Source organism: Myotis daubentonii, chromosome 11 (assembly GCF_963259705.1).
Source record: "Myotis daubentonii chromosome 11, mMyoDau2.1, whole genome shotgun sequence".
Classification (NCBI taxonomy): domain Eukaryota; kingdom Metazoa; phylum Chordata; class Mammalia; order Chiroptera; family Vespertilionidae; genus Myotis; species Myotis daubentonii.
The window spans coordinates 55,630,520-55,657,413 of NC_081850.1; the positions used below are offsets into that span (position 1 = coordinate 55,630,520).

Below are 26,894 nucleotides of genomic sequence, written 5' to 3' on the forward strand. Positions count from 1 at the left end.
TTCCTTTGCTCATCATTCACTTGTCTATTCAAGCAACATATACTGAACACCTACTATGTGCCTGCCAGACCCCATGCTAGGGATGAAGCACTGACCAAGAAATACAAGGCCTATCTCATGGAGCTCACATTGTAGTGGAGAAAGACAGAAAACAGGTGAGAACACCAGGGATAAGTGATGTGATGGAGAAACAGGGCAGGGTGAGACAGAATGTCAGAGGCCAGTTAAGACTTGTTAATATTGTTAACAGTAATTTTTCCCAAATTGATATACAAATTCAGTGTAGCCCCTAAGAAAATCCCACTGCCTTTTTTGCAGACATAGAAAAACTGATTCTATAATTCATCTGGAATTTTAAAGGACCCTGAATAGTCAGAAAAATATTGAAAAAGAGCTAAGTTGGAAGACACACACTTCCCAAGCTTACCATAGCTACTGTCATCAAAACAGTGTGGTACTGGCATCAGGATAGGCATATGGATTGATGGAATTGAATTGGGAGGCCAGAAATAAACCATACATCAATGCTCAATTGATTTTTTTAAAAAAATATATTTTATTGATTTTTTACAGAGAGGAAGGGAGAGAGATAGAGAGTTAGAAACATCGATGAGAGAGAAACATCGATCAGCTGCCTCCTGCACATCTCCCACTGGGGATGTGCCGGCAACCCAGGTACATGCCCTTGACCGGAATCGAACCCGGGACCCTTGAGTCCGCAGGCCGACGCTTTATCCACTGAGCCAAACCAGTTTCGGCAATGCTCAATTGATTTTCAATAGGCATTAGAAGAGTAGTCAATGAGGAACGAATACTCTTTCCAAAAAATGGTGTTTGGGCAACTAGAAATTCACGTGCAAATGAATTAATTTGTACCACTACCTTACACCATATACAAAAATTAACTAAAAATACATCAAACACCTAAATATAAGAGCTAATGTTATATAACTCAGAAGAAAACTCAAGTGGAATAAATCTTCATAACCTGGATCAGGTAATGGTTACTTAGCTATGATACCTAAGCACAAACAATCAAAGAAAATATAGGTAAATAGATAAAAATATATAAATATAAAAATAGATACATTTTGAACTTCATCAAAATTAATTCTGTGTAGCCCTAACCGGTTTGGCTCAGTGGATAGAGCACTGGCCTGCGGACTCAAGGGTCCCAGGTTTGGTTCCGGTCAAGGGCGTGTACCTTGGTTGCAGGCACATCCCCTGTGGGGGAGTGTGCGGGAGGCAGCTGATCAATGTTTCTCTCTCATCGATGTTTCTAACTCTCTATCCCTCTCCCTTCCTCTCTGTAGAAAATCAATAAAATATATTTAAAAAAATTAATTTTGTGTATATCACAGGATACTATTGAGAAAGTGAAAAGACAACTCAGAATGGGAGAAAATATTTGCAAATCATGTATCTGACAAGGGTATTATATTCAGAACATATAAAGAGCACTTATAACTCAACAACAAAAAGACAAGCAATTAAATTAAAAACAGGTCTTGAAAAGACATTTCTCCAAGGAAGATATACAAATGGCTAATAAGCACATGAAAAGATACTCCATGTCATTAGTCATTTGATAGTCATTCTCATCAAAACCACAATGATATACCACCTCACACTGGCAGGATGGTTATAATAAAAAAGGCAGATAAATAAGAGTTGGTGACAATGTAGAGTCATTGGAATCCTTATACATTGCTGGTGGGAATGAAGAATTGTGTAGCCACTCTGGCACTGTTTAGTAGTTCCTAAAAATGTTAAACAAACATACCATGTGAACAGGCAATTCTGCACACACATACAGACACACACACACACTCCCAAGAGAATGGAAAACATATATTCACAGAAAACTTGTTATGAATGCCCATAACAGCATTCTTAATAGAAGTGGAATTCAAAGTGAGACTAACCCAAATATCCATCAACTGATGAATGGATAAACAGAATGTGGTATCATCAACTCTAATAAAAGAGAAAAATGGTAATTGGCGTACGAGCTACCCTTTTCATTGGCTAATCAGGGCTATATGCAAATTAACTGCCAACTAAGATTGGCAGTTAACTGCCAACAAGATGGCGGTTAATTTGCATATGTAGGCACAATGCAGGGAGGCGAAAGGGAAAGCAGGAAGAAGCCCCCTGCCACTGACAGGGATCGGAAACCCAGGGGGGAGCTAAGAGCTGGGGGGCAGGGCAAAGGCGGCCCTGCCCCCCAGCCATGATCGGAGAATCAGGTGCCTTTTCTGCCCTGGCCAGTGATAGCAGGAAGTAGGGGTGGAGCCAGCGATGGGAGCTGGGCACAGTCGAAGCTGGCAGTCCCAGGAGCTAGGGGTCCCTTGCCTGGGCCTAAAGCGGAGTCCATGATCGCGGGGCCGCTGCAGCTGCGGGTCCCCGCTGCCCGGGCCGGACGCCTCAGCCAGAGGCGTCAGGCCTGGGCAAGGGGCCGATCCTGCGATTGGAGGGTGATGGGGGTCAACGCCTGAGGGCTCCCAGTATGTGAGAGGGGGCAGGCTGGGCTGAGGGACACTCCCCGCCACACACACCCAGTGCACGAATTTCGTGCACCGGGCCCCTAGTATATAATAAAAGGCTAATATGCAAATTGACTGAACTGCAGAACAACCGGTCACTATGATGCACACTGACCACCAGGGGGCAGATGCTCAATGCAGGAGCTGACCTTGGTGGTCAGTGTGCTCCCACAGGGGGAGTGCTGCTCAGCCAGAAGCCAAGCTCACGGCTGGCAAGCGCAGCAGTGGTGGTGGGAGCCTCTCCTGCCTCCGTGGCAGTCAGACATCCCCCAAGGGCTCCCAGACTGCGAGAGGGTGCAGGCCAGGCTGAGGGAACCCTCTGAGTGCACGAATTTTGCACACTAGGCCTCTCGTATCAATATAAGGGAACATTATCCAGCCACAAAAAGGAATGAAGAACTGATACATGCTACTACGTGGAGGAACTTTAAAAACATTCTGATAACTGAAAGAAGCCAGACACAAAAAAGTCCCACATATTCTATGATTCCATTGATATGAAATATCCAGAGTTGGCAAATCCACAGGCTGGAAGGAAGGGGAAATGGGGATTCATGGGTAAAATAAACAGGGTTTCTTTTTGGGGTGATAAACTTTTATGGAATTAAAGTGGATAGCTCTACAGCATTATGAATGTACTAAAACCACTGTATTATACATTTTAAAGTTGAATTTTATGGTATGTGAATTATATCTAAAAAAGATTCCTCTGTCATGTGAGAATGGATTGGAAGAGGCAATGAGTGAGAGCAAGAGCTTGCTTATAAAGTTTTGGTAACAACAACAATAAACAACAACTCAGTGGCTTAAACAATAAAGGTGGTTGTTTATTCTCATCCTACCTCTTGTCCATTGTGTGCCAACTGTAGCTTTAGCTCAGAGCGTCCCCTTCTGGATGCCAGGTGATGAGAGATGGTGGTGCTTTGGACCTCAGGGGTAGCAGTGGAGATGGGCAGAGTGATGGATTAGGATAGGATTTGGCAGTAGAGTCTGCAGGAGAATACCCCGTAAGATGGCTCTAAGGCTAGATTCATTCAGGTATTCAACTAATATTATCTATTGAGTGTGTACTATGTGCCAGGCACTTTTTCAGGTGCTGGGGATACGGCAGTAAATAAACTACAACCGTCCCTCTTTCTGTGTTCTGATGAAACTCACTTTCTAGTGGATAGGGCGATGTTTGTGACAGCGATAGGAAGTTGGATGGACTTGACTACAGTAGTTGTTATGGTTGGACACCAATATCTGCTTTTCTCTCCCCTCTGGGCATATGGTAGGACTGTTCCTGCCTGCCCCACTGAACTCATGCATGGAGAGTTAACATGTTCTGGCCACTGAAATATGAGTGGAAATGACATGTGACACTTTAGAGTGGGAACTCTAAAAGTCAGTGTACACTCTGTCATGCACTCTTTTCCCCTACCACCAAAACCATCCCAGAAGGTGCTCCACCAGCTATATCCTGGACTTAAAAAGCTATGGCCAAGCTATAGTTGACCCTCCATGGTGAATAAAGAATCTTTATTGTTTTAATCCATTGAGTTGCTCATCTTTTGTTGTTGTTACCACAGTAAAACCTAGCACAGTCTGACTAATAACATGTTCTCACTCATTTTTTTACCCATTAAGTCTGAATTCAATCCTAGCTTCATTTTAGAAAAGGAAGGCCAGTACCTCAGCATAGTAACTCAAACTTAAAACCAAGAGTCAATCTGCAGGCACATGCCATAGAGAAGATGCCACTCTGTGTGTGTCTAATCTTGCCCATCAGACTGTAGGCCTAAAGGGAGCCTGAGTTTGGTGGCCACATAAGTGCTGAAGGAGTGCCCGGTTGATGCATCATTTACAAAGAGGTACTTTGGTTGGAATTCCCCCACCAAAAAAGAGGAAAAGCCTATGTTTCTGCTCATATGGATGTGTGGAAAAATCATCAAAATGTAAGGGCTGTCTTTTCTCAACAACTGGAATGGCTTTACCAGGGCACACAGTAGTCAGAAGATGCCAGGATTGCAGACAGTTTCCCAGCTGTCTGCTCCATGGACTTGAGAATTTCTAGTAAACAGCCCATCCCCTGGAGAGCACTGAACAGGTGAGACCAGAGTCTCCCACTTCAGGGCTGTCCCCTTGGTGCCCATGGTGGTGCTGTGACTTTTGTTTTGTGTCTTGAGGGGTCTCTGGAGCCCAAGTGCATCCCGAGGGCATAAGAGATGCCGTCAAGGAACATGAAATAAAACTCAATCACTCACAAATCTAAGATGCCTCTGACACGAGGTGTTCCAGAAACACGGCTGTAGCCGGCAGAGGCCATCTGTCCATAACGGTCCACAGCTGACCACAGCCTGGGCTGAGCCAGGACCCAAGCCAGAAGGCCAATGTCTGTGGACATCCTTAAAATGTCTCTCTGGCATATCATTCCAATTAAATCGCACCTAATGTTCTCATTTTAATAACTTCATCTGCAATTTACATCTTGCTCCCTCTCCCAAAGGGCCTGAGGCAGCACACAGTAAAAGCCCAAACATGCAGGACAGTTAGAGAAATAAACACAAGTGATCAGTACAAGAGATAATCCTCCAGGAACCTGAGATAAGATGGTCATTGCCCAGAGTGTTGAATTTGGCTCCAACTTTCTGGCAGCCAAGGTTAAAAAGAAAAGAGAGTGGCTTATTGAATTACAATTGCCTGACTGAAGGAAGGAAGTAGACACAAGTTCATGGGGAGAGCACAGCCCATTTCCTGGTGCTAAATTCTGCTAGGATCTATCCTGTGGCCCTTTTATCTCAGGGGCACTAAGTCACACACTGAACAACAGTCCTTTATAGAAGATGCTGAATCATTCTTCAACTGGAAGCTTTAGCCCCATAAATGGGCCCTTGATAAAAGGTGAGGGTGTAATATTAAATTAAATTGTGACTCGGTGAAGACATTTCTTGGAGAATCTGGTTTAATGGGCCCAGACAGATGGGTTGAAGTTGGACATATGGTGGCATGGGGAGAGAATTCTAGGTGGAGGGGACAATTTATTCAATAAATATTTACTGAGCACTTAATCTGAGCCAGGCCCTGCCAGTGGGTGCTGAGGACACACAGATGGCCTCGGCCTCTGAGGAGGTCATGAACTGGGGGGCCAGGTACACAGGCAGATAATTACCAGTGGTGTGAGCAGAAAAGGGGCAACAGGGTGAGATGGGGCCTGGGCAGAGGCATCCAAGGAGCTGCTGGTCCAAAGGCTCCTGGAAAAGATGCTTCTGAGCTCTGCCTGAAGGTCAAGCAGGAATTTTTCACATGAAGTTAGCATATTGGGGGGCGGGGAGGGTGAGGAGAGCATTCTGGGTGGAGAGGGTAAGCACGTACAGAGGCATGGAGTAAGGGAGAGCATGATGCTGTGAAGTGCCAATGGCTCAGCACATGAGTGAGGAAGGGGGCTGAGACGAGCCTGGGAGGGAAATGGAGCCAGATCCGTGAGGGCCTGCTGAACGGCTGAGTGTGGGCTTCCTCCTCTAGCAGATGGGGAGGATTTTAAATAGCAGAATGATAAGATCAGAGTTTCAGATAATGCAGCCCTTTCCTGAGAGGAGTCAGGCCAACCCAGGAGGCCCTCAGCTAACAGGAACTTGGTCAGCAATTGGCTGGGGCCCCAGCTTGGCCATCTAATACCCTGTGGATGACTGTGAATGACAAAGACCTGTCCCACTGTCAAGGACGGGTTGTGATGACCCATCATTTGGAATGTGACCCTTAGCATCCTAAGCCTTGGGCCACCAGGCTGCCTGTGAGCAGCCCACAGAGCAGAGAGGATCCTGGTCTTCAGCACTCAGCTCACCCTAGCCATTCTGATGTCGCTTTATTTCCAAATGAATAGAGTGACATGGGGCTTAGACAAGCTTTATGAAGATACCAGATGTTTCTAGAAAGTGTCTGCTTTAGGAGTTTTTAGAGCAACTGTAGAGGGAGGTAGAAACTAAGAGTTAAACTTATTTAAAACTATGTATTTGCCTCTTCCAATATCTGTTTCCATAGAAACAAGTGGAATAAGCCACCAGTTTCAAAGCCAAATGTAGACCATGATTTCCGACCCCCCCCCCCCGGCCCCCATTTGCTTCCACAAAAAAGGTTGGTGAAAGTATGGAATATAGAGGGAAGTTTGAAATTTTCCCCTCTCCCAAACTGCCCTTAACTTGATCACTGACCAAATATCCAGAAAGCCACAGAACCCAGAGTGCAGGGGATTCTTGGTGGAGCTGCTTAGTAGTCTGTGGAGACAGCCTTCCGCTATTTCCGCAAGTGAACGCCACACACATGGCTCCCGTGGGTGACTGTGCTGCGCATAATCCCATCTCTTTTGCCGCTTGCCTGGGAAACAGATGGCGAAGGCTTCGGGGAGTGCAGGCAGCCTCAGGGTGCGGCCTCAGTGGCTGCCCTGTGGCTCTCCTGGGTGTCAATGTTTAGTGACCTTGAGTGCTGTCCTCCATTTCCTCTCTGCTTCAAAAGCATTCAGAATGGCGGGGATCTAGTATAGAAGGAAGGCTTGGGAACAAAAGAAGCCACCCTTCCACCTAGATTCACAGGCTGTCTTCACACCATCAGTATGCACTGCTTTTACTTTTGGGGAAATTAACTCAAATTATTTTTCTTAAAAGAAAAAAATGTCCCAGATGGGTGTGTGTGTGTGTGTGTGTGTGTGTGTATGCACACACATACATGGTGTCAGTTCTTGGTTTTCATCTTACTTGATCTAAAAACAGCATTTGACACACTTCATCCAAACTTTCTCTTTGAAACTTTCTTCCTTTGGCTTCCTAGAAACCAAACTTATCTGATTGTTTTCTTATCTCTGTGGCTCTCCCTACAGGTCTTCTTTGTTGTTTCCTTCCAACCTCCTCCATCTCCAAACACTGGCGTGTTGAGGGAATGTCCTTGGTCCCCTTCTCTCCTCCATCTGTTTCACCCCTGCCCCCGGCCCCCACTGGTGCTCTCATCCAAGGCTTTCCATCTCATCTTTATGTTGTCTGCATTCACGTTCCCATCTCCAGCCCACACCTCTCCCTGAACTCCAGACCTGTATGTCCAACACCTACTCCCATCGCCACTAGTAGAGTAGGTGTTCAAAATGGGAGAATTTTTTTCCCCTTTTTTCCAACAATACAAATTACATTTTAAAACCTTTTAAACATACTTGGCAGATTTATCCACACCTGCTATATCTGAAGTGCAGAAACAGCCAATATTTCTATCAGACCGTAAAGCAGATGAAGGCAAGACTGAGATGCAACAAAGGTGCACCAAGCACCAGCACGGGGCCGAGTCATGGGCAGGGCACCAGTCAGTCCTCGCCTTGGTCTAGGGCTAGGACATCTGTCCCTGGAGACTTCTTCCTTCTTCACATTTCCCCTTTGCATGGATAGCTCTCTCGCCTGTGCCCCCGCCCATGGGTGGCTCTTCTGGCTACTCCTTTCCTTTCTGACCACCACTTTGAAGTCCCCTTCCTGGCTTCTCCTCCTGTTCCCATCACCGCTTAGTGGTTCCCAAGGCTCCAGTGAGGACATCTTCACTTCTTATTATACCACTCTCTGGGGACCACACTCATTCCCTCAGCTCCCATCCTCAATGTGCCCCTCCCTCGAGTCTCTATCTACTGGACAAACTGCTCCGTTGTGTTCTAGGACCCTGCATAAAATCTTCCAAGCCCCTCCGCTCAGAAATGAATCCACTCCTCATTCTGCACCCTGCCTCATTGAAGAGATCCAGCATCCACCAACCAGCCAGAGATCTGGGCATTGTCCTTGCTGCCTCCATGTTCCCACCCCTTGGAGTCAATCAATCAGCAAGCTTTGTCATGTCTGCTTACCTAATATCTCTCAAATCCACCTACTTCTTTTTGTTCCAGTGCAACTGCCCTGCTTTGAGTCGCCATCAGCTCCTGCCTGGATTATAGCAAAGACCACCTCTGAGCCATCTCTGGGCTCCAGCCTCACCTCCCCATCTGTTCTCACCCTGCAGCCAGGGCAAATCTGATCATGTCACCTTCCTGATTAATGGTCTTTAACTTTGAAGTTTTAACTTCTCTGCTTAGCACACATGGTCCTTAACAACCCGGCTCTGTCTGCATCATCTGCCTTCCCTGTCACTTCCCCAAAGGTACTCTCGGCTTTGGCCAGCAGAACTATTTTATATTTCATGCTTAATAGTGAGAAATTAGATGCCTTCCCTAAAATTGGGAACAAGGCAAGGATGCCCCCTCTCATAACTCCTATTCAACATTGTACTGGGAGTTCCAGCTAATATAAACATAAGACAAGAAAGGAAATAAAAGGTATACAGATTGGGAAGGAAGAAATAAAATTGCTTGCAGATGACATGATTGTCTAAGTAGGAAGTCCCAAAGAATCAACAAAAAACCCTCCTGGAACTAATAAGCAATTACAACAAGGTTGTAGAACCCTAGCTTTACATACAAAAGTTGATTGCTTTTCTATATACCAAAAAGGAGCAATTGGAATTTGAACTTAAACAATACTATTTATATTAGCATCAAAACCAAAATACTTAGGTATAAATCTAACAAAATATGTATAAGATCTATATGAGGAAATCTACAAAACTCTAATGAAAGAAATCAAAGTAGATCTATATAAATGGAAGGATATTCCATGTTCATGGATAGGAAGACTCCATATTGTTAAGATGTCCGTTCTTCCCAGCTTGGTCTATTGAGATTCAATGCAATCCCAATTACAAAGCAAGTTACTTTGTGGATATCAATAAGCTGATTCTAAAGTTTAGATGGAGGAGCAAAAGACCCAGAACAGCTAGCACAACATTGAAGAACAAAGTCAGAGAACTTTGACACTATTCAACTTCAAGACTTACTATAAAACTATAGCAATCAAGACAAAGTGTTATTGGTGAAAGAACAGGCAAGTAAACCAATGAAACAGAATAAAGAGCCCAGAAAGAGACCCACACAAATACAGTTAACTGACCTATGACAAAGATGCAAAGGCAATCCAGTGGAGAAAGGGAGTATTTTCAAGAAACAATGCTGGAACAAGCAGGCATTTTTGTGAATAAAAATGAATCTAGACACTGACCTTGCACCTTTCACAAAAATTAACTCAAAATGGATTAGAAACCTAAATGTAAAATGCAAAACTATAAAACTTCTAGAAGATATCAGCAGAAAATCTAGGTGACCTTGGGTTTGGCAATGAATTTTTAGATGCAACAGCAAAAGCATGATCCATGAAAGAAATTATTGATAAATTGGACTTCATTGAAATAAAAAATTTCTGCTCTGCAAAAGACAATGTTAAGAGAATGAAAAGTCAAGACATAGACTGAGAGAAAATATACCTGGCACGTAACAGAAGCTATGTAAATGTTTACTGCATGACAATGAATGGGGATGTGGCACTGGGAGGCCTCCAGCAGGCCTTAAGAATCTGATTTTCATCCCTTGGATACTTGCATGTACTGTCACTGGGAGAATCGCTTCCACGGGTTCTCCCTGTTATTCTCAAACTCTTCATTCTGGTTTTTTTCTTTTTTTATCAGAACCTATGCAATCTAAAATAATTATTCTTATTTGTTTACATGTCTATCAGCCCCCACTAGCCTGTGGGCAACGTAAAATCGAAGGCTATGGCTGCTGTGCTCACCTCAATCTCCCCAGTGGAAGATGGGAGATGTGTGGGGGGTGCTGGGCTGGGCAGTGAGGGAGATTGCTCAGCAGTTGCCCGGCCCTGGAGAAGCTGGTGGTCCAGCAGGGATGAGTGGGGTGGGTCAGAGATGCACTCAGCACAGATGAACAGCATGTGAAATGTCCCCACAGAGGAATGTTCAGGATGCCAGGGACGGGAGTAGAGAAAGGCCGGCTTGTAAATCTGGTGGTAACACAGGACCTGGGACTGAAGTTCATTTACTTGTCAGAGAAGGTTCCAGAAGGGGTAAGCATGGGCACAGACTTGAAAATGAAACACAGAGCAAGGGCTGTGAGTGGAATCCTGATGTGTTCAGAGTATCCGGAACAATCTAAGGCATCTGGGGCAGGCGAGGGGAAGAGGGAACAGACCACAGAGATCTCTGATCACCTCTCCCCCAAGCGTAGATTTTCTCTCTTGTTGGAGGTCCTAGGAAAAACAGTCCCGCGGGGAGAATTTTGGACTCCTCATCCCCTGGGCATGCTGCTCAGTCATCACACTGTGTCTGACAGATGAGGGTCTGACAGAAAACAAATGACAGCTTAGCGCTGTTTGGTGGATAAACGACAATAAATCGACAGGCCTGTGGTTCAACAAATCAAAGGGTTCTGCTACCATGGCAACAGAGTGACAGGGAAACTCTAAAATAAGAGGAAAAGAGGAGCAGGCCAGAAAAGGTTTAGCGAGAAATCTCAGCAGATAACTGGAGGGAAACACAGAGACAGGGCATCTGAGTTGAGAGCCAGAGTTGGCTCTCCTCCAGCCTGGCCTGGGAAGGTCCGTATGCCCCAGACTCAGTTTTCTCTCTATACAGAGAGGCACTTCCATGGCAGCCCACAGCTCCTCAGTTTGAGAATCATTGCCCTGGAAGGTCTGGCAAGGGATAGGGTTCTATGCTCAGAGCTTGAGAGCAGCAGGACTTATTACAGAAAGGAAGGAAGGAAGGGAAGACGATGACAGCAAACCATCACTTACTAAAAGAATCGGACTGCACAAGACTGACCACCTTGAAAAGGTCCAGGGGGACAGGCTTCTTAGATCCATTTTTGGAGTCGGCTGACTCAGGCTGACTCCAACTCCACAGCCTCTCCCCACCACAGCCGGAGCCTGCGGACCCCTAGTGAATGCCCAGCCCTGACTTAACCTTGAGTGAATATAGCTGTGCCCATGTCCTTGCCTGCCCTTGGGCTCAGTATCAAGCCAGCTGTATCTGTTTTCTGTCCACCTGCCCTACTCCAGGTCTTCCCGAGGGCTCTGTTCGACTGGCCTCTCTTCCCTCTCTTTCTTTCCTCAGTTGGCCATGACTGTATTTTAGTCCTCATCTGCAGAATGTGGGCACACTCCCCTGTCCTACTTGCTTCACAGATCTGTGGCCAATGACCAAAGGTCTATGAAGACCCCTAAAAATGCAAAGTGCTGTCATGTGCTGAAAGGCAGGGTGGGGTAGTAGATGAGAGGGTAGTCAGTGGTGTTGCCACTAACCTGCTGAGTAATCTTGGTTAAATTATATAGCCTCTGGGTTTGTTTCCTCATCATTAAAAAAATTGTTTTGAATTGATTTCAGAGAGGAAGGGAGAGGGAGAGATAGAAACATCAATGATGAGAGAGAATCATCAATCAGCTGCTTCCCCCACGCCCTCCACTGGGGATCAAGCCAGCAGCCCGGGCATGTGACCTGACCGGGAAATGAGCCGTGACTTCCTGGTTTATAGGTTGACACCCAACCACTGAGCCATGCCGGCCAGGCGGTTTCCTCATCATTACAATGGGATCACATTGCCCAGCCCGTGGTGGCGTGGTGGATGAGGAATCCCCCGGGCTGGGCTGGGGGACAGGACTACTCCGTTGCCACCTGTATGGATGAATGGCGACCAGATAGCACCTCCCTTCTGGAAACAGCCTGCTACCCAGGTGACCTCAGTGGAGCTCCTGCCCCTTGATCCATGGGCACAGCCAGTGTTGGATCTGTCTGGGTCTGTTGGGTCTGCTTCCTCCCAGGAAGGATGTACACCTAAGGCAACAAGACGAAGGCCACAGCCCTAAATCTCCCTCCTAAATCCACGCTGTTAGAAACTGCATCCTCGGCCACCACTCTGACTGCATAATTTCTCACTGTGCTGCGCAAACCCTGGGCATCTTATTTGCTAGAAAACCTTCTTGTCCAGAAGGATAAAAGGTTCTGGCCGCAATGCATAAAACAATGGTTTCCAGGTTAGTTTAAGAAGTCACACTGAAAGCCACAAAAAAATTTCCCTAACCATGCAGTAGGAGAAATGGAAAAAATTCCAGTTTTCTCATCAGAATTTACTACTCCATAGAGAAATCACAGCATACAGCACACCCTGCGCAGCCGGCTCTCTCTACCTAGGGCATCTTTAACTGTTCCAGAGAAAATCAACAAAAATATGCTTCCCTAATCTTGATCTTCCCTAATCTTAAGAATCCTGGGAAGATCACTGAGTGAAGGGCAAGGCTGAATGCAAGACTATTCCAATATATGTTTAACAGTACTTTTATGTAAGGTTCTTTATTTTAACAAACAAATTTCTGATATCAAATGTGGGAAAAGAAATCTATTGTTTAACACTTTGAAAATCATATAGTACCTCACAGGAGCTCTCAGCATGCTTATTCCCTAGGAGCACTCATTAGGGAACTGATTTTAAAGAAGAGAATAACAATGCAATGTAATTTCTGGACCAGTAGATCATATAAATGGAGATTTCTACAATGTGTAGAAAATATACACATATCAGCGGCCCAACATTTCCCCGTAATTCTGCATATATCAATATACCTAGACAAATTCTTTCACCACCGCCCCAGGAGTGAAGACGGTCTATCTGGCCTTCCTGAAATAATGTTGGTATCAAACGGAGGAAAGCAGAAATAATGAGATGTCTCTGATAGAGAACGTGGGCCCATGTGGACCTGTGATGATTTCCCCGTGACAATCTTGATTTCTTCTCAAGGAGTGTACCGTGGGCAGCCGAGTAGACGGGCTGCCTCTGTCCCCAGGTGTCTGGGAGCAGCGTCCCGAGGGCCTCCCTCCTACTGGTGCCTGCGCTTACCTCCATGCTGTACTTCTCCACCGTCCTTCTCAGGGGGTCCACAGCCTGCCAGCAAATCAGGATGCACAGGTCAATCAGCAGCATGCCCCCGACGATCACAAGCAGTTTCTGGTCCTTGATGATCTGCAGCGAGGGCGAGAGCAGCACGCAGTGCATGTGAGAAAGAGAACTTCCCAGATAGAAGTGAGGGGCCGGGTCAGGGAGTGACGGAATCGGGTCACCCTCAGTGGGAGAATCTCCTGAGACTCATCCTCAAAGGATAAACCAGCCAAGCTCCCTGCTGGACATTCAAGGTCCTTCCCGAGCGTGGCCTGGCCACCTTTACACACACGCTGCACTTAGTTAAGTCTGACAACTCCTAGTTTGCGGCCCTGCTGTGATTTTCACCTCCCACTCCTATTTAGGAGCTGGTTCTTTTGTCCAAAACACTCTTTTCTTCCGGTCTGGCAAACTCCTAATAATCTTAAAGGCCCAGATCCATTGTTATCTCCCCCATGAAGTCCCCTCTCACTCCCACAGCAGAACTAATTACTTCTATAGCACTGTTCAGATACTTCATTATCAGGAGTAGTAATAGTAGTAAGAACAACCTGCCTCTAGGTTGACGGCTTTACATACATCATCTCATATCTAAAGATGCACATTGTTTTTCCCATTTTATGGATGAAGAAACTGAGGCTAGTGCAGGGTTAAGTAATTTGCTCAGAGTAATACTGCTACTAAGAGGTGAAGCCCAGATTGGAACCACTTTTCTCCTATCTCCAGGGTCCATACCCTCCAATATTTACAGCACCGACCCAACATTGTATTAAGTTGTATACACGTCTACCCTTCTCAGTTAACATTTATTTGTGTACCCTCAGTACCTAGCAGGGCCTGGCACGCAGTAGGGAATTTGATGGATTGAACTGAGATGAAGGCATATAAAAGGAAGAAATATAATTTCCATCCGTCTTTGCAGCCTTTGATATCTTTATTGCACTATGAAATTCCCACCCCACTTTCTGTCCGTTTGGTAGGGATTGGCCTGGGGACAAACGCTGTCAGTGCCAAAGCTAACTTGTGTTTCACTCATTGCATGTTTATGTACCATCCCCACCTCCAATAAAAGCTAATGTGAAGAAGTAGTTCTAGAAAAGATTATAGAAAAATAAACAAAGCTGAGGCAGAAGCTTAAGAAATATCACCAGGTCTGGCTTTTAATGATTAAAGCCATTTTTAAAGGAGAAATAGAAACTCAAGGGACCTCTTTGCAGCTGAACCGTGAAAAGAACAGGAAGAAAGTATCTCTGAGTTATTGCCGAAGAGATCCAATCTACCAAAACCACTTTACCTGGGGCAAGCGCTGGCAAAGCCCCCTCCTTGAGATTTTCCAGAAGCATCTAAGGAACCGCTGATGCTTTTCATAAACCCAGCTAACCTTTGCCCTCGGGGAAGCTAAGCAACACCCTGCCAGCCTTGAGAAGTTGGGCCAAAAGGAGGAAATGCCGGAGGAGCTTAGGACTCGGAGGACAGGCTCGCAGGGTGGTGCTCACCCAGGGCGGTTGGAGTCCCTGAGCATTTGCCCACGCTGTGCCTGACCCGTGGAAGGTCTTTCTGCTGGCACCCTCCCACCCTGATGTCCCCACGAGCAGCCACTTCACACTATGTTTCTGATGATTTGATTTATGTCTGTCACCCTATTACCTTGTGAGCTCTGTGCAGTTTGGTTTTTGCTAATTGCCCCATTCTTAGCACCTGTCAGCGAAAAAGTACTCAATAAGCATTGGCTGATGGATGATGCTCTAAGAAAACATGCCCTGAGCACTCACTCAGTGCCAGGCCCTGCGCTGGGCACTGGTGACACAGAGATGGACAGACCCCGGTGCTGCCCTCCAGGGTTGGCAGGAGAGACGGACTTGTCCTGGATGATGACAAGGGGGTGTTGGAGGGGAGGAAGTGGATTCACAGGGAGGAGCTGGGGGGCACGGGGCTTGGGAGGAGGTTAATGTCAGGCAATGGAGGCAGCACTGCAATATCAGAGGAACTTCCTCAGATGGCAGCTGAGGGAGGGGCCACGTCATATCACCTGGTTCCAGTCTCCTGTGACTCCCCGTCATGCACACGATAAATTCAGCCAAGCTCTTTTGCTTGGCATTCAAGCCTTTCCCAAGCTTGGTCTGACTACTCTCCAAGCAAGTGCACTTCATTGCTGCTTAACCTTTCCCTACTCTGTGGCTGAGTTGTGTTTTTCACCCTTCAGGCTTTGTGTGTGGCTGAGCATGAGTGGGGTGGGTAGAGGGTGGCTGGAGACAGGGCTAGGTGGAGGGGGAGAGCTTGTGTGACACAATGGGGCCTCACAAGGGTCCACTGGAGGCTTGAGCATCTTTAAGCATCAGTGTGATAGGAGCAGTCTTCAGACTGGAGGCAGAGGCTTGCGGTAGGAGACCAGTTAGAAGCTAGGGTAGTTGTCCTGGTGAGCAGGGAGGAGGCAAGATGCAGAGCAGTGGCTGCCAGGATGGACAAGAGGATGCCGAGGCCACAAACACTGGGCATCCCCCTGTCCATCTGGCTTTAGCCTCTCAGTTCCCTCCCTTCCCCAAATTTCCCCCACCAGTAAGTGCCAGCACCTCCAGATCCCATCTTCTCTGCCATGGCTTTCCCATGAGACTAAAGGCCTACGACTCTTCCCATAGTCATACTTCCAGGAGGCAATAAGGACCTTGAACTTACTCAGTCATGCCATTTTCTCTTGCTCTCTTCCCATAAGGTACAGAAGTGCGGAACACCTTACACTCCAGCACACAAAACCTTGGGCCTATTGGGACTACACAGTATACACTGGACAAGAAGTGGCACATTGAAGGGAAAGAGCTGAGAGACATGGGGTGTGGCCACACTGAAGGAGTCACCTGCAAGGGGTGGAGACTTCCCTTCAGAGTGGATGCAGCACCTCTTCCGCTGGTGCCGGAATAGGAAGGCATCCATGTGGCACAGCTGGCCTTCAAAGATGAGCACCAGAACTTCCCATTGATAAATGTGATAGTCTTCCCAATTTTAAGGCTCAAGTATGAAGTTTGAGGTAGCAGGGGGCAGTGAGAAAACAGAATTTGAGATGATGTGGACCTGGATTTGGCACTGACAGTATTTGTGGCTGCATCTCTTGCTACCTGTGTGATCTTGGGCAAATCACTTCCTCTCTCATTCTGCAGTTCTCATCTATAAAATGGCAAGGAGCAGAGGGACGAAGGGAGTAGGGAGGCTCATGTATTACCTCTAAGTGTGGTGCCAAGGGGAGAACATGGGCTTTGGATTTAGAAGATCTCATTCGAATGCCAGCTCTTGACAAATGTGATCTGGGGCTTGTTCCTACCTCTAAAACTGGGATCACCGAGCCCGAAGCTGCAGAGTTGGTATAAGACTAAAAGGAGATATACTGAAAGCACCTAGTTACAGTGTCTGGCACAGAGAAGATGCTCAACAAATGGCAGCTATGTGTTATTTGGCGACCATTACTTGGGTTTTGACAATTAGCAATTCTGTTTATGTGCCTGGCAGTGACATCTAGGAGCAAATGTGATATTGCACCTCAGCTCTACTAGACCCAGGGCTAATGATCACACTGATGGATCCATGGTTGGAAGATTCTGAGAATAAGAGGAAGGACATGTCTCATTTCCTTCTGGCACCGTTTCCAAAGCCTGGCACTTGGCTCGTGTTTGTGACTGAATGGATTTAAGCCACATTTCATTTATTAATTGCAGAAAAACTTTAGCGCCTACTCAAGGTGAGCTATTTTAGGCACAGGGATGGGCAAAACATAAATATCTCATCCACATGAAGCATGCATGATAGTGAGGGATACTGATTGTGAATAACTTGATAAATACTCACACATATACACAATAGAAGGTCAAGGAGGGGTGATTTAAAATAGCCTTTTAAAAAGAGATCTAAATTTTTAAATTTAAAAAATAGCACTGACCTGATCATACAAAGCCTGAGCACCAGAGAATCCTCATGTTAGGCAAGGCTAACAAGTCTCCCATCAGCTTCCCTGACTTCCTTATTTTTCAGCTTCCTCTTCTCTCTGTTATATCATGCTCCTTTCTCGCTCTGAGGCTAGCAAGTTGCTAGCGCTCCATCCTCACTGACAGAGATGGGAGCGAAGGCACCCAGGAATGAGGAAGCACCAGGTTCTGGAACCAGATCTGAGTTTCATCTTACAACTAGCTATATGATCTTGAGTAAGTCTTGTAATCTCTCTGAGCCAGTATCCTCATCTACAAAATGGGGGTGATAATTACACAAACCACGTGAGATTACTAGAGCTCTGCTCACAGTTACTGTTCAACAGACGTCAGCTATTATTATTACATGTCACTTCCCACTGTTGTTAGAACAGGGATTAGTGAACTACAAATATGGCCCACTGCTTGTTTTTATAAATAAAGTTCTATTGGAACACAGCCTTTTCCATTCACGTATGGATACCGCTGCTTTTATTCTACAACCGCAGAGCTGAGTGGTGGCAACAGAGACGTACGGCCTGCAAAGCCTGACAAAGTTACTTTCTGGCTCTTTACAGAAGCAGCAGCTGACTCCTGGTTTCCTAAAAAGGCATTTCTTTACTTCTTCAAAAACCTTCAGATATTTTTTGACTGATTCAGACTGGACGTCTCTAGGACCAACTCCTTGTCTAGTTTCAGGCACACCATTCCCGGGGGAATACAGTGTGAATGGTGTCTCCCGGGTCGTGCCACACAGTGGCCCTGCCTTCCTGCGTCACTCAGATGGCTGGTGCTTTAGTGAAGCTGTTCAAACTCCTCTCTTGGCATTTTCCTCAAGCTGAGCCTGGATAAAGGCCTGAGTGGATGTCCCTATGTCACTGATGGCAATGGAATCAAGTAATATTTGTAGTGAACTTTCTTTTCCCTAAAAAAAAAAAAAAAAAAAAAAAAAAGACAACAACAAACCCCCTCTGCCCACAGGAGAAGATCTCGTCTCTGAGTTACTGCCCTCATCCAACATTTCAGCTCGGCTCTAGTGAGAGGCAGAATAAAGACTGCAATAAGGCTTCTCAGTTCAAGAGTTTATGACTGGCCCTTAGACAAAAGAGTAAATGCTATAAAAATACCGAATTTGGGAGCATTAAATCACCACATGTCAATAGGCTTCTTTTCCTTTAATGTCTTAAAAAAAAAAATCTAGCCATATGGGTGGAGTTTATGTATGTGCATTTAGGGAGGGCATGCCATCGTGGATGGAGGGACAAGGAGGTGGGAGCCAGGGAAAGAAGAAAAAGATAAAAAGACTATATGAGAAAAAGCGTATAATTGCATTTACAAATTTTTGTAAATCTAGTTATATACGTCAGTAAAAAAAAATTAAGGGGTCCATTTTAATAAAAAAGTCTAAACTAAAAATAAAACCACAATGAAACTGAACAATAAAAACCCACCTTGGCCATATAAAAGAAAAGCATGGAGAATTCAATCCCAGTTTTGACCTGCAACTACCACAACCCTTTCAAAAACAATCTGGTTCCCAGCCTTGAGTTTCCAATTATGAGACAAAGGTCTCTTTTCCACCTTTAACTCCTCTAGTTTGGTTTGTGAATGTGGCCCTGCAAACCTGCCCCTGGAGTAACTAGGAGGCCGAGAGCAGGAGTTTCTCCTGATGGAATGGTGTGTGCATCTGGCCTTGATCATCTGTACAACAGACACAACTGGTGACCAAATCTGTACTCAGAGCCTTTTGCAGTTTCTCAGACAAGACCCCTAGGCCCACCACCAGCTGGAGCTCTCAGGTGCCCAGACTCCCAGGGGTGCAGCAGGCTGTGGCCACATCACAGCTCTGCCTCTGGGGAGCTTTCAGACAACTCAACTCCTATAGTCTTCTTGACATGTTTTGTCAACTGTTACCAGATAATCAGTGTTCTTGCTCACCAATCACATGAGTAATGGGACATAAAGGCTGGTTCTTTATTACAGATCACAGTATGGATGAATCACGTGTGGGCACAGAGGAATCAACACTGCGATTCTTCAAAGCCAGGATGGAGCTGTCCTAGTGGCAGAGCCCCTCTCTAACCAGAGCCACAGAGCAGGAGGGCTCAGGAAGTCCCTCGGTGCCTCTCAGACTTTGGCTTGCATCAGCATCCTGGGAAGGGCTGGTGAGAAGCAGGCTCCTGGGCTCCCACCAGGATTCCTAGGGCTGGGGCAGGGGAGGGAGGGTGTGGAACTGAGAAGGTGCATTTCTAATACGCTCCTAGATCAGCGGTTCTCAACCTGTGGGTCGCGACCCCTTTGGGGGTCAAATGACCCTTTCACAGGGGTCGCCTAGGACCATCGGAAAACACATATATAATTACATATTGTTTTTGTGATTAATCACTATGCTTTAATTATGTTCAATTTGTAACAATGAAAATACATCCTGCATATCAGATATTTACATTACGATTCATAACAGTAGCAAAATTACATTATGAAGTAGCAACGAAAATAATTTTATGGTTGGGGGTCACCACAACATGAGGAGCTGTATTAAAGGGTCGCGGCATTAGGAAGGTTGAGAACCACTGTCCTAGATGCTGCTGATGCTGCTCTGTTATCCGAGAAGCCTATGGGAGGGGATGACAGGCTGGCCAGCTGCCCTTGAGGTGGGGGGAGGAGGCAAAAAAGGGGGCGTCTGTTACAGTGGGGTCAATCCAAAATCCTTGAGATTATAAGAGTGAAGGATGTGCGAGTGCCTCTTGCATAGCAGAAGTGGCTCACAGGGCAAGGGAGTGCTGTGTGGCCCTGAACAAGACAAGCTGGAGGGTGAGCCGAGCCCAGGAGAGGGGGATCCGCCAGATGCTCAGGGTGGGAGAAGCCACAACGGCCAACTGGCAGAGTATTTCACCCCTGTCAAGGGCACCGCTGGAGAGAAAGTCCCAGTAATGGGGCCTTTGGAAAACCCACAAAGACACCCAGAGAGTCTAAAGGGCCTGCTTAATCCACGCCAGGCCCAGCAAGCCCAATGTCAGCTACTGGCAAGTAAGGTCATTCCTGCCCCTTCTACTACTCCAAGCTCCAACTCTGGAGGGTTCAGAAACCTTGGGAATGAGCTGGTAAAAGAGAAAAACAGCCCACCTGCACCCCTTCTCCCAGGGCAGTGGCAGGCCTGCCACAGGGCTGAGCTGGGGAGGGAGAAGCTGTGCCCTTGAATGCAGCTTGAAATTTGGGATATTATGAGGGACTCCACGTATTAGTTGCTGACAGAGGACCTTCAAAGTCAGGAGACTTGCCCCAAATTTTATCTAGGAGCAAGGGAGGAAGCACCACTGGAAGAGTTAAAGGGACAGTGGTGGAGAAAGTTTCTCTCTGACATCCTAAGAATCAAGCTTAGTCAGCATGCTGGTGACAAATGCTTTCCACCCATATGAAGACAGAACTGTCTTCCAAGGACCTCTTTGAACACGGAATGATTAAATCAGGTCCCTGTCCTGTATCATTCCCCTCTTTTAAGGGATCCCAGTGCCCGAAAGTTAAAGTTCAGATTCCTTACCATGACTTCTGCCTTCCCCCGGAGCCTCTTCTCTACCCTGTCCCCACGAATTCCGTGCCCCAGCCACATTGAACCTCTTTCAGCAACAAGAATACACCTCCCCCTCCCCAGGCCTCTGTGCACTGCTCCTTCTATAGTGCTCGAAAACTCCCCAGCCTGTGTCTGGATAATCCCCACTCACCCTCCAGCCTCAGCAAGGTGACACTTACTACATGAAGCCTTCCCTGAGTGCTCTTACCCCAGCACTCCCCCCCATATGTCCCTGATCAGCCCTTATCATTGTGCATGGGAAACCCTTTGTTAACTATATGATTTTCCCAAGTGACTGAAGGTATAGATGGGGTGGGGTGAGGCAGGGATTGTGTTTATCTTGAATTCCCAGCAAATAGCCTAGTGCCTGGCACATAGTAGATGCTTAATAAATATTTGTTAAATAAATGCTACCTGGACACTGCAGACACCCTGAAACAGAAGGAGTGATTACCTTTTTCTTCATTTTCACATTTTTGAAGATGGCGTGGACCCTCCATGTCTTCGCAAACATTGCCCCGAAGGCGGTTGTGTAGCCCACGGTGAGAATCCAGGTCCTGACCTAGAGGCCATGAGAAAACACAAGCATTAATCCCTCCTAGGTGGACCGACCCCGTCATTTATGAGAGTTTCCCAACAAGGGGACTCTAGATGATGGGAACAGACACTCTACATTTCATAGAGTTTTACTAATATCAACAGTCTTTCAATCGCATTTCAATTTGATAGACATTTAGTTCTATCAGCCACTTGCTGGATCCAGGGCCCTGGGAACTGAGGCATTTGAGATTCAAATCCTGCCTTTGATTAGGCCCCAAGGAAGCCAGCCACAGAGAGAGGCATGAAAGGCCCAGGACCACTCAGGGCTCACTGAGGGCCCCAGGACAGCCCTCTGGCCTTCCCTCTTTCCCTTCTTCCTTGAGTGCCTTCCATGTGGGGAGACAGACCTGCAGAAGGGAACATAATTGCTGCCCTCTCTGTTTCTTCACTTGAATCTATAGGAGACCAAGTGGCCCCGGAACCTTCTATGGGTCCTGTGTTTTGGGCAGTGGGTGGAGGAAGTAACTGAGCCACAGGGGCTGAGCCTGGGCAGGTGAACGAGCCCGTGATGGGCCCTCTCAGTGTTCAGCAAACCCAGCACTTTGGTAGAAAAAGGCAGGACTTGGCTAGAGCTGGCCCTGGAGGACACATTGTGCACCAGGCCAGCTCCAAGCCATCATGAGGGGCTGCTCGTTTAGGGAGGAAGGCCAGAGGAAAAGGGCTAGGACCTTCCCACTCCGCCCAGGGCCTCTTTCCTCAGGCATTTGGAGGAAGAGAGGAGCGGATGCTGCCCGGATTCTGCTGCCCAGCCACCCCGGCCCTCCCACCACAGGTAGGCCACTTAGTGCCTACTGAACTGCGACCTCAGGAGTCTGGTTACTCAGTGCTAGGCCAGCCTGGTCCCTGAACCCATGCTGGACCATGGGTCCCTGCTCAGGACTAAGACTCTGTCTGGCTGTTGCCTATTCCCCAGGACAAAGATGTACCCTGATCCCCAGCCCTGGGATGGTGACTGATGGGAACTGCCAGCCTTGAAAGGCACCAATAGCTTGGATCCCTGCAGGTTGCAAAGGGCCAGTCACCATCTGTTAGGTTTGGGCGCTTTCTGAATGCCCATTCCCTGCCTGCACTGCCATCATGATCAGCCTCTCCAGACTTCATCCTCACCAGCTGGACTGGACACCCTCCAATAGGCAGGACACTCGCCTAGCTCCAGGCTGGGCCCAGCCCCGGGCTGTGTGCCACTGGGGCCTCCTGCTCATTGGGACAAAAAAGCTGGCTGCTCTGTGAACTCTAGTTCTAGGCTTTGGTTTTTCCTCTGCTTTTCCTCAGCTCTATTGTGCTAAATTTCCTTTGAAAAGTCCTCATCTGCCTCAGCTGAACACAAGAAGGTGGATGTGGTAAGAGAGAGAGATAGCCAGGCTAGACTAGGCAGGTCAGGCCCTTGGTGGCCAGAGGAACTGGACACAGCAGGTTCGCCCAGCCCAAGTGTGCTGTCAGCATGTGCAGGAAGTTCCCAGAAATGTTCCAGCCAGGTGCCCTCATGGAGTCCCTTCATTCTGCCTTCCTGGACACTTGGCTCTCCAGCTTTTCAGAGACAAAGCATTTCTCCTTTCTACTTTATTTGTGAAAATAGGAACAAGCTAGGTAGACTACAATGCTAAACCCTCTAAGTCCAGAAAGGATGACAGCATTACAGTTATTTTTCAGAAACATGGACATGTGAGGTAGGAATGCTGACAACGTACAGGTGGGCACTTACCTTTTTTTTTTTAAATTTCAAAAACAAGGAGAAATCAGACAGGCAAGAATGAATCAGTCCTTTAGAGAAGGCATAGGATGGCCACAGTATCACCCATATTATAATGCCAGGAAAGTGAACAGAACAAAGAGGGGAAGGAGCCAATTATTGAAAATTTAGACCTGAGCTCATTCAATGACTAGATCATACATGCCTAGTCTATTAGAGTTTCATAGGATCTTAAAGATCATCTCATTCATGCATTTGTTCATTCCTTCTTATGTTCACTGAGTAAGTACAGGTGCTTCTCTTCTTACGCAATGGGGTTATGTCCCAATAAACCCACTGTAAGTGAGAATACATTTAATACACCTAACTGACGGACCATTCTAGCTTAGCCTAGCCTACCTTAAAGTGCTCAGATCACTTCCATTATCTCACTGCTGCTGCCCAGCATCATCTATATATATAAAAGCCAAGCAACCGGAATGATTGGAATGACCAGAATGACTGGTTGCTATGACTTGCACTATGGCCAGCCAACCAGCCCGATCGGGGGCAGGGCCGGCTGGCCAATCTCCTGCAGCTCCTCCCCCCGGCTGGCCCACCTCCTGCATCCCCTCCTCCGGCTGGCTCGGCCTGATCAGCCCCAGTCGGGGCGGGCTGGCTGGACCTAACCCATGCACGAATTTGTGCACCGGGCCTCTAGTGAGAGAATAATGTACCACATATCATTAGTCCAGAAAAAGGTCAAAATTCAGAGTAGGTCTCTACTGAATGGGAATCATTTTTGCAAGTTGAAAAATCCTAAGTATATGCCACTACAAGTCAAAGACTGTATTATTAGAGGCTAAATACATATGATAAAAACAAACAAAACAACAACAAAAACCAGGGGGATGCTTTTGGAGCTGTCAGTTGAGTAAGAAAACCACTCTGCCGGTGAGGAAGCTGAGACAGCGTTTAAGATGTTTCTGTCATCTACGCCACATAGCTCCGCCAGAGCTGAGCCTGGAACTCAGCGCCTGGGCCCAGTCAAGCCCTCTCTCCCCCACACCGTGCTCCCCCCTCCCCAAACAGAGTCTCCTTAACCCAAATCAGGTTCATCCATGCCCAGGAGTCAGCTGTCAAAGGGACAGGACACACCGGGTGGCTGACCAGCCTGAGGACCCTATCCTGAGTGATCTCAACACACTTCCAAAGCAAATGGGTTGCCATTGTTAAGACCAATGGCTTTCATACATCTTGATCATGTTCTCCTACCAGAAAAAACAGTTTTCAACATGAACATACACAGAACATGGAAATTTAAAAGGATGGTAAAGGATGAAATAATAGCATCATTTTTACCTCATCAGGTGGCTGACAAAGATCTGTTTCGGGTAGAAGTGTCACTCCAATGTGCTTAGCATTATATTTGCTTGACTTATGTGTGTTCTTTTTAAAGTAATCATTTTCAGGCCACTTGTCTATTTTGTGAGGCCTAAATTCATTAAGACTCAATGATATAAATGAGTTAAGTTAGCTAAAACTCAATCATATAAATTGCAGCTGGCATCTGGAAACTGCAATATCTTGCCACAGACTGAGAGCAAAGAATGGTTGAGGATTTCTGGGCAGAAAAGAGTTGCAGGCATAGCAGACTGTGCCTACTGGTCTGCTGGCAAGGCTGGCCCTTAAGCTGCTGTCTGTGAACCTGGATTTGGGGAAGGTTCCCACCATCCCCTCTGTTCAACAACCCGAACTGTTTGTGCAAACAACCTGGCCTAAGTTACACACCTGCTTTCCCTCTGGGAGTCTGGGATTTTGGTCTGTGCTAGGCACCCACCCCTGATAATAACCCTGAGGGGACTGGGTGTCTAGTGAGCTTCCTTGGTAGACAACATTTCATGTGTTGTCACAATTTGCTGCTGGGGAATTAAGCACATCCTGTGTGAATCCACTGGGAGAGGCTCTTGGAAGCTTGCACCTGGTTTTCCCCGGTCTTCATCACCTGAACATTTTCCCTTTGCAGATTTTTCTTTATGGTCTTTCGATGTAATAAATCATTGCTGAGTACCACTAACGCTGGATCCTTCTAGTGAATTACTAAGCTGGGGGTTGTCTTGGGGGTTATCAACACTATGCCCCATCACTCTCTGATGTGACGGATTGACCAACACTCCCTTCTCCAGAGGGTTCCTGCATAAAGGCCACTAGGCACACCCACTGAGCCGGGCCCCAGGGTCAGTTCAAGTATTAAATATTAGTAAAGCTTAATTGCTTTCATTTTTTCTACATAAAAGGTAAATAAAAGCTGTAGTATATTCTTCCTCAAGAAGATCCCAGTGGTTCACGCCCCATTCGGAGTCAGCTCTTCAGACAGTGATGAAAGCACACTAGAGGAAAGACCCTGAAAGCAGGACTGTGGGACTCCCACAGAGACGCCCACCCCAGGCTGGCTCTGCCCAGGGTCAGCACTGGTTAGGCTCCTGCAAAGGGATGTATTACGTTTCTCTCTACCTCTTTAAGATGGGAGTGGGCCCTAGGGCTCAGACCTGCCGATTTAAGGGTTATCACCCCACCCCCCCACCCCCTTTTCAAGCTTCAACCACTTTTGTGCGGACAATTCCCTTACCTCTTTCCCAGTTCCTATCTTTCTTCTGAGCTCCAGACCGGCATATGTCCCTGTCTCTGGAGACTTAGGTAACACTTAGCTGTCCCATAAAACCTACATACTCACAGCCAAAGCTGAGCCCATCAGCTTCCCCTGAGCAGCTCTATCTCTTCCCAACTCAGGGAGCAGCGCCATTATCCACCTGTCACCCATGTTAGGGATCTGGAAGTATCCCAGGAATCCTCCCTGACTCTCTTTCTTTTAGTCATTCGCCAAGCCCATCTCCTCTGTCTCCCCCATCCAAGTCCTGTCCTTTGCCTTCTCTGTGCTCTCAGAGGTGGGATCCCAAGTTAGCAACTTCTGGGCTCCCTTGCCCTCTGGCTTCTGGCTGGATCTAAAGGCCCCACCAGGAGACTGGAAGGTGCCAGGAGAGAGAAGATAGGGCAATGTGCTCCCTGCTGCCACTGTGTCCATGCTGTTTCTCTGGCTGTAGCTGGCTCCTCCCATGGCTCCAGTCCTCTCCAGGTTCAGGAAGACACTCCTCTCTTTACCCTTCAGGCCTAGGAGTGGTCTCTCAGGGCCTCCACACCCATGTTTGCTTCCTTAACCCCACCCACACCTCTCTTTAAGTGAACCAGCGGGTAGGCTCGGTCTTCTGCCAGGGCTCTGCCATCTTACTCCCATGTCTCTTGTTAGTACCCCCTCTCTCTGTTCCCATGGTGCTATCCACATTAGTCAGCAGTGCTCTGGAGTCAGACTGACATGGGTTTAATCATGGCTTTGTCACTTGTTATCTATGTGAACCTGGGCAGGTCTTGTAACCTCTTGGAGCCTTGATTTCCTCATCTGTGAAGTGGGGATAACAATAATGCCTCTGACTTCATAGCTTGGCTGTGAGGGTTAGATGCTGAGATTCTTAATCAATGTCTGATTTTTGTTCATGTGTTCCTTATCAACACTCACTGGGCCATGCAGGTGCCTCCAGCTAGCACCTCCTACCTCTGCCCTCATCTCCTGCTCATCCATCCAATGCAAATATAAGCAGGTCTCTCCAGGATTAAACCCTTCACAGCCCCAGCAAGCCTTCAGATTAAACTTCAGATTCTTAGCAGGGTGCAGCCCCAACCACCCGGATACCTC

At 47.0% G+C, this 26,894-nt stretch overlaps 1 protein-coding gene across 1 annotated transcript in view; it reads right to left on the reverse strand.

Annotated features, from left to right (window-relative positions):
• Positions 1-26,894, reverse strand: part of GABBR2 (gamma-aminobutyric acid type B receptor subunit 2) — a 320,004-nt gene that overhangs the window by 39,842 nt on the left and 253,268 nt on the right. The window contains exons 12-13 of the mRNA XM_059657467.1: positions 21,332-21,439; positions 13,318-13,440 (exon numbers count right to left, since the gene is read on the reverse strand). Coding sequence (XP_059513450.1) covers positions 13,318-13,440; positions 21,332-21,439 — 231 coding nt within the window. The remainder of the gene's footprint in view (positions 1-13,317; positions 13,441-21,331; positions 21,440-26,894) is intronic.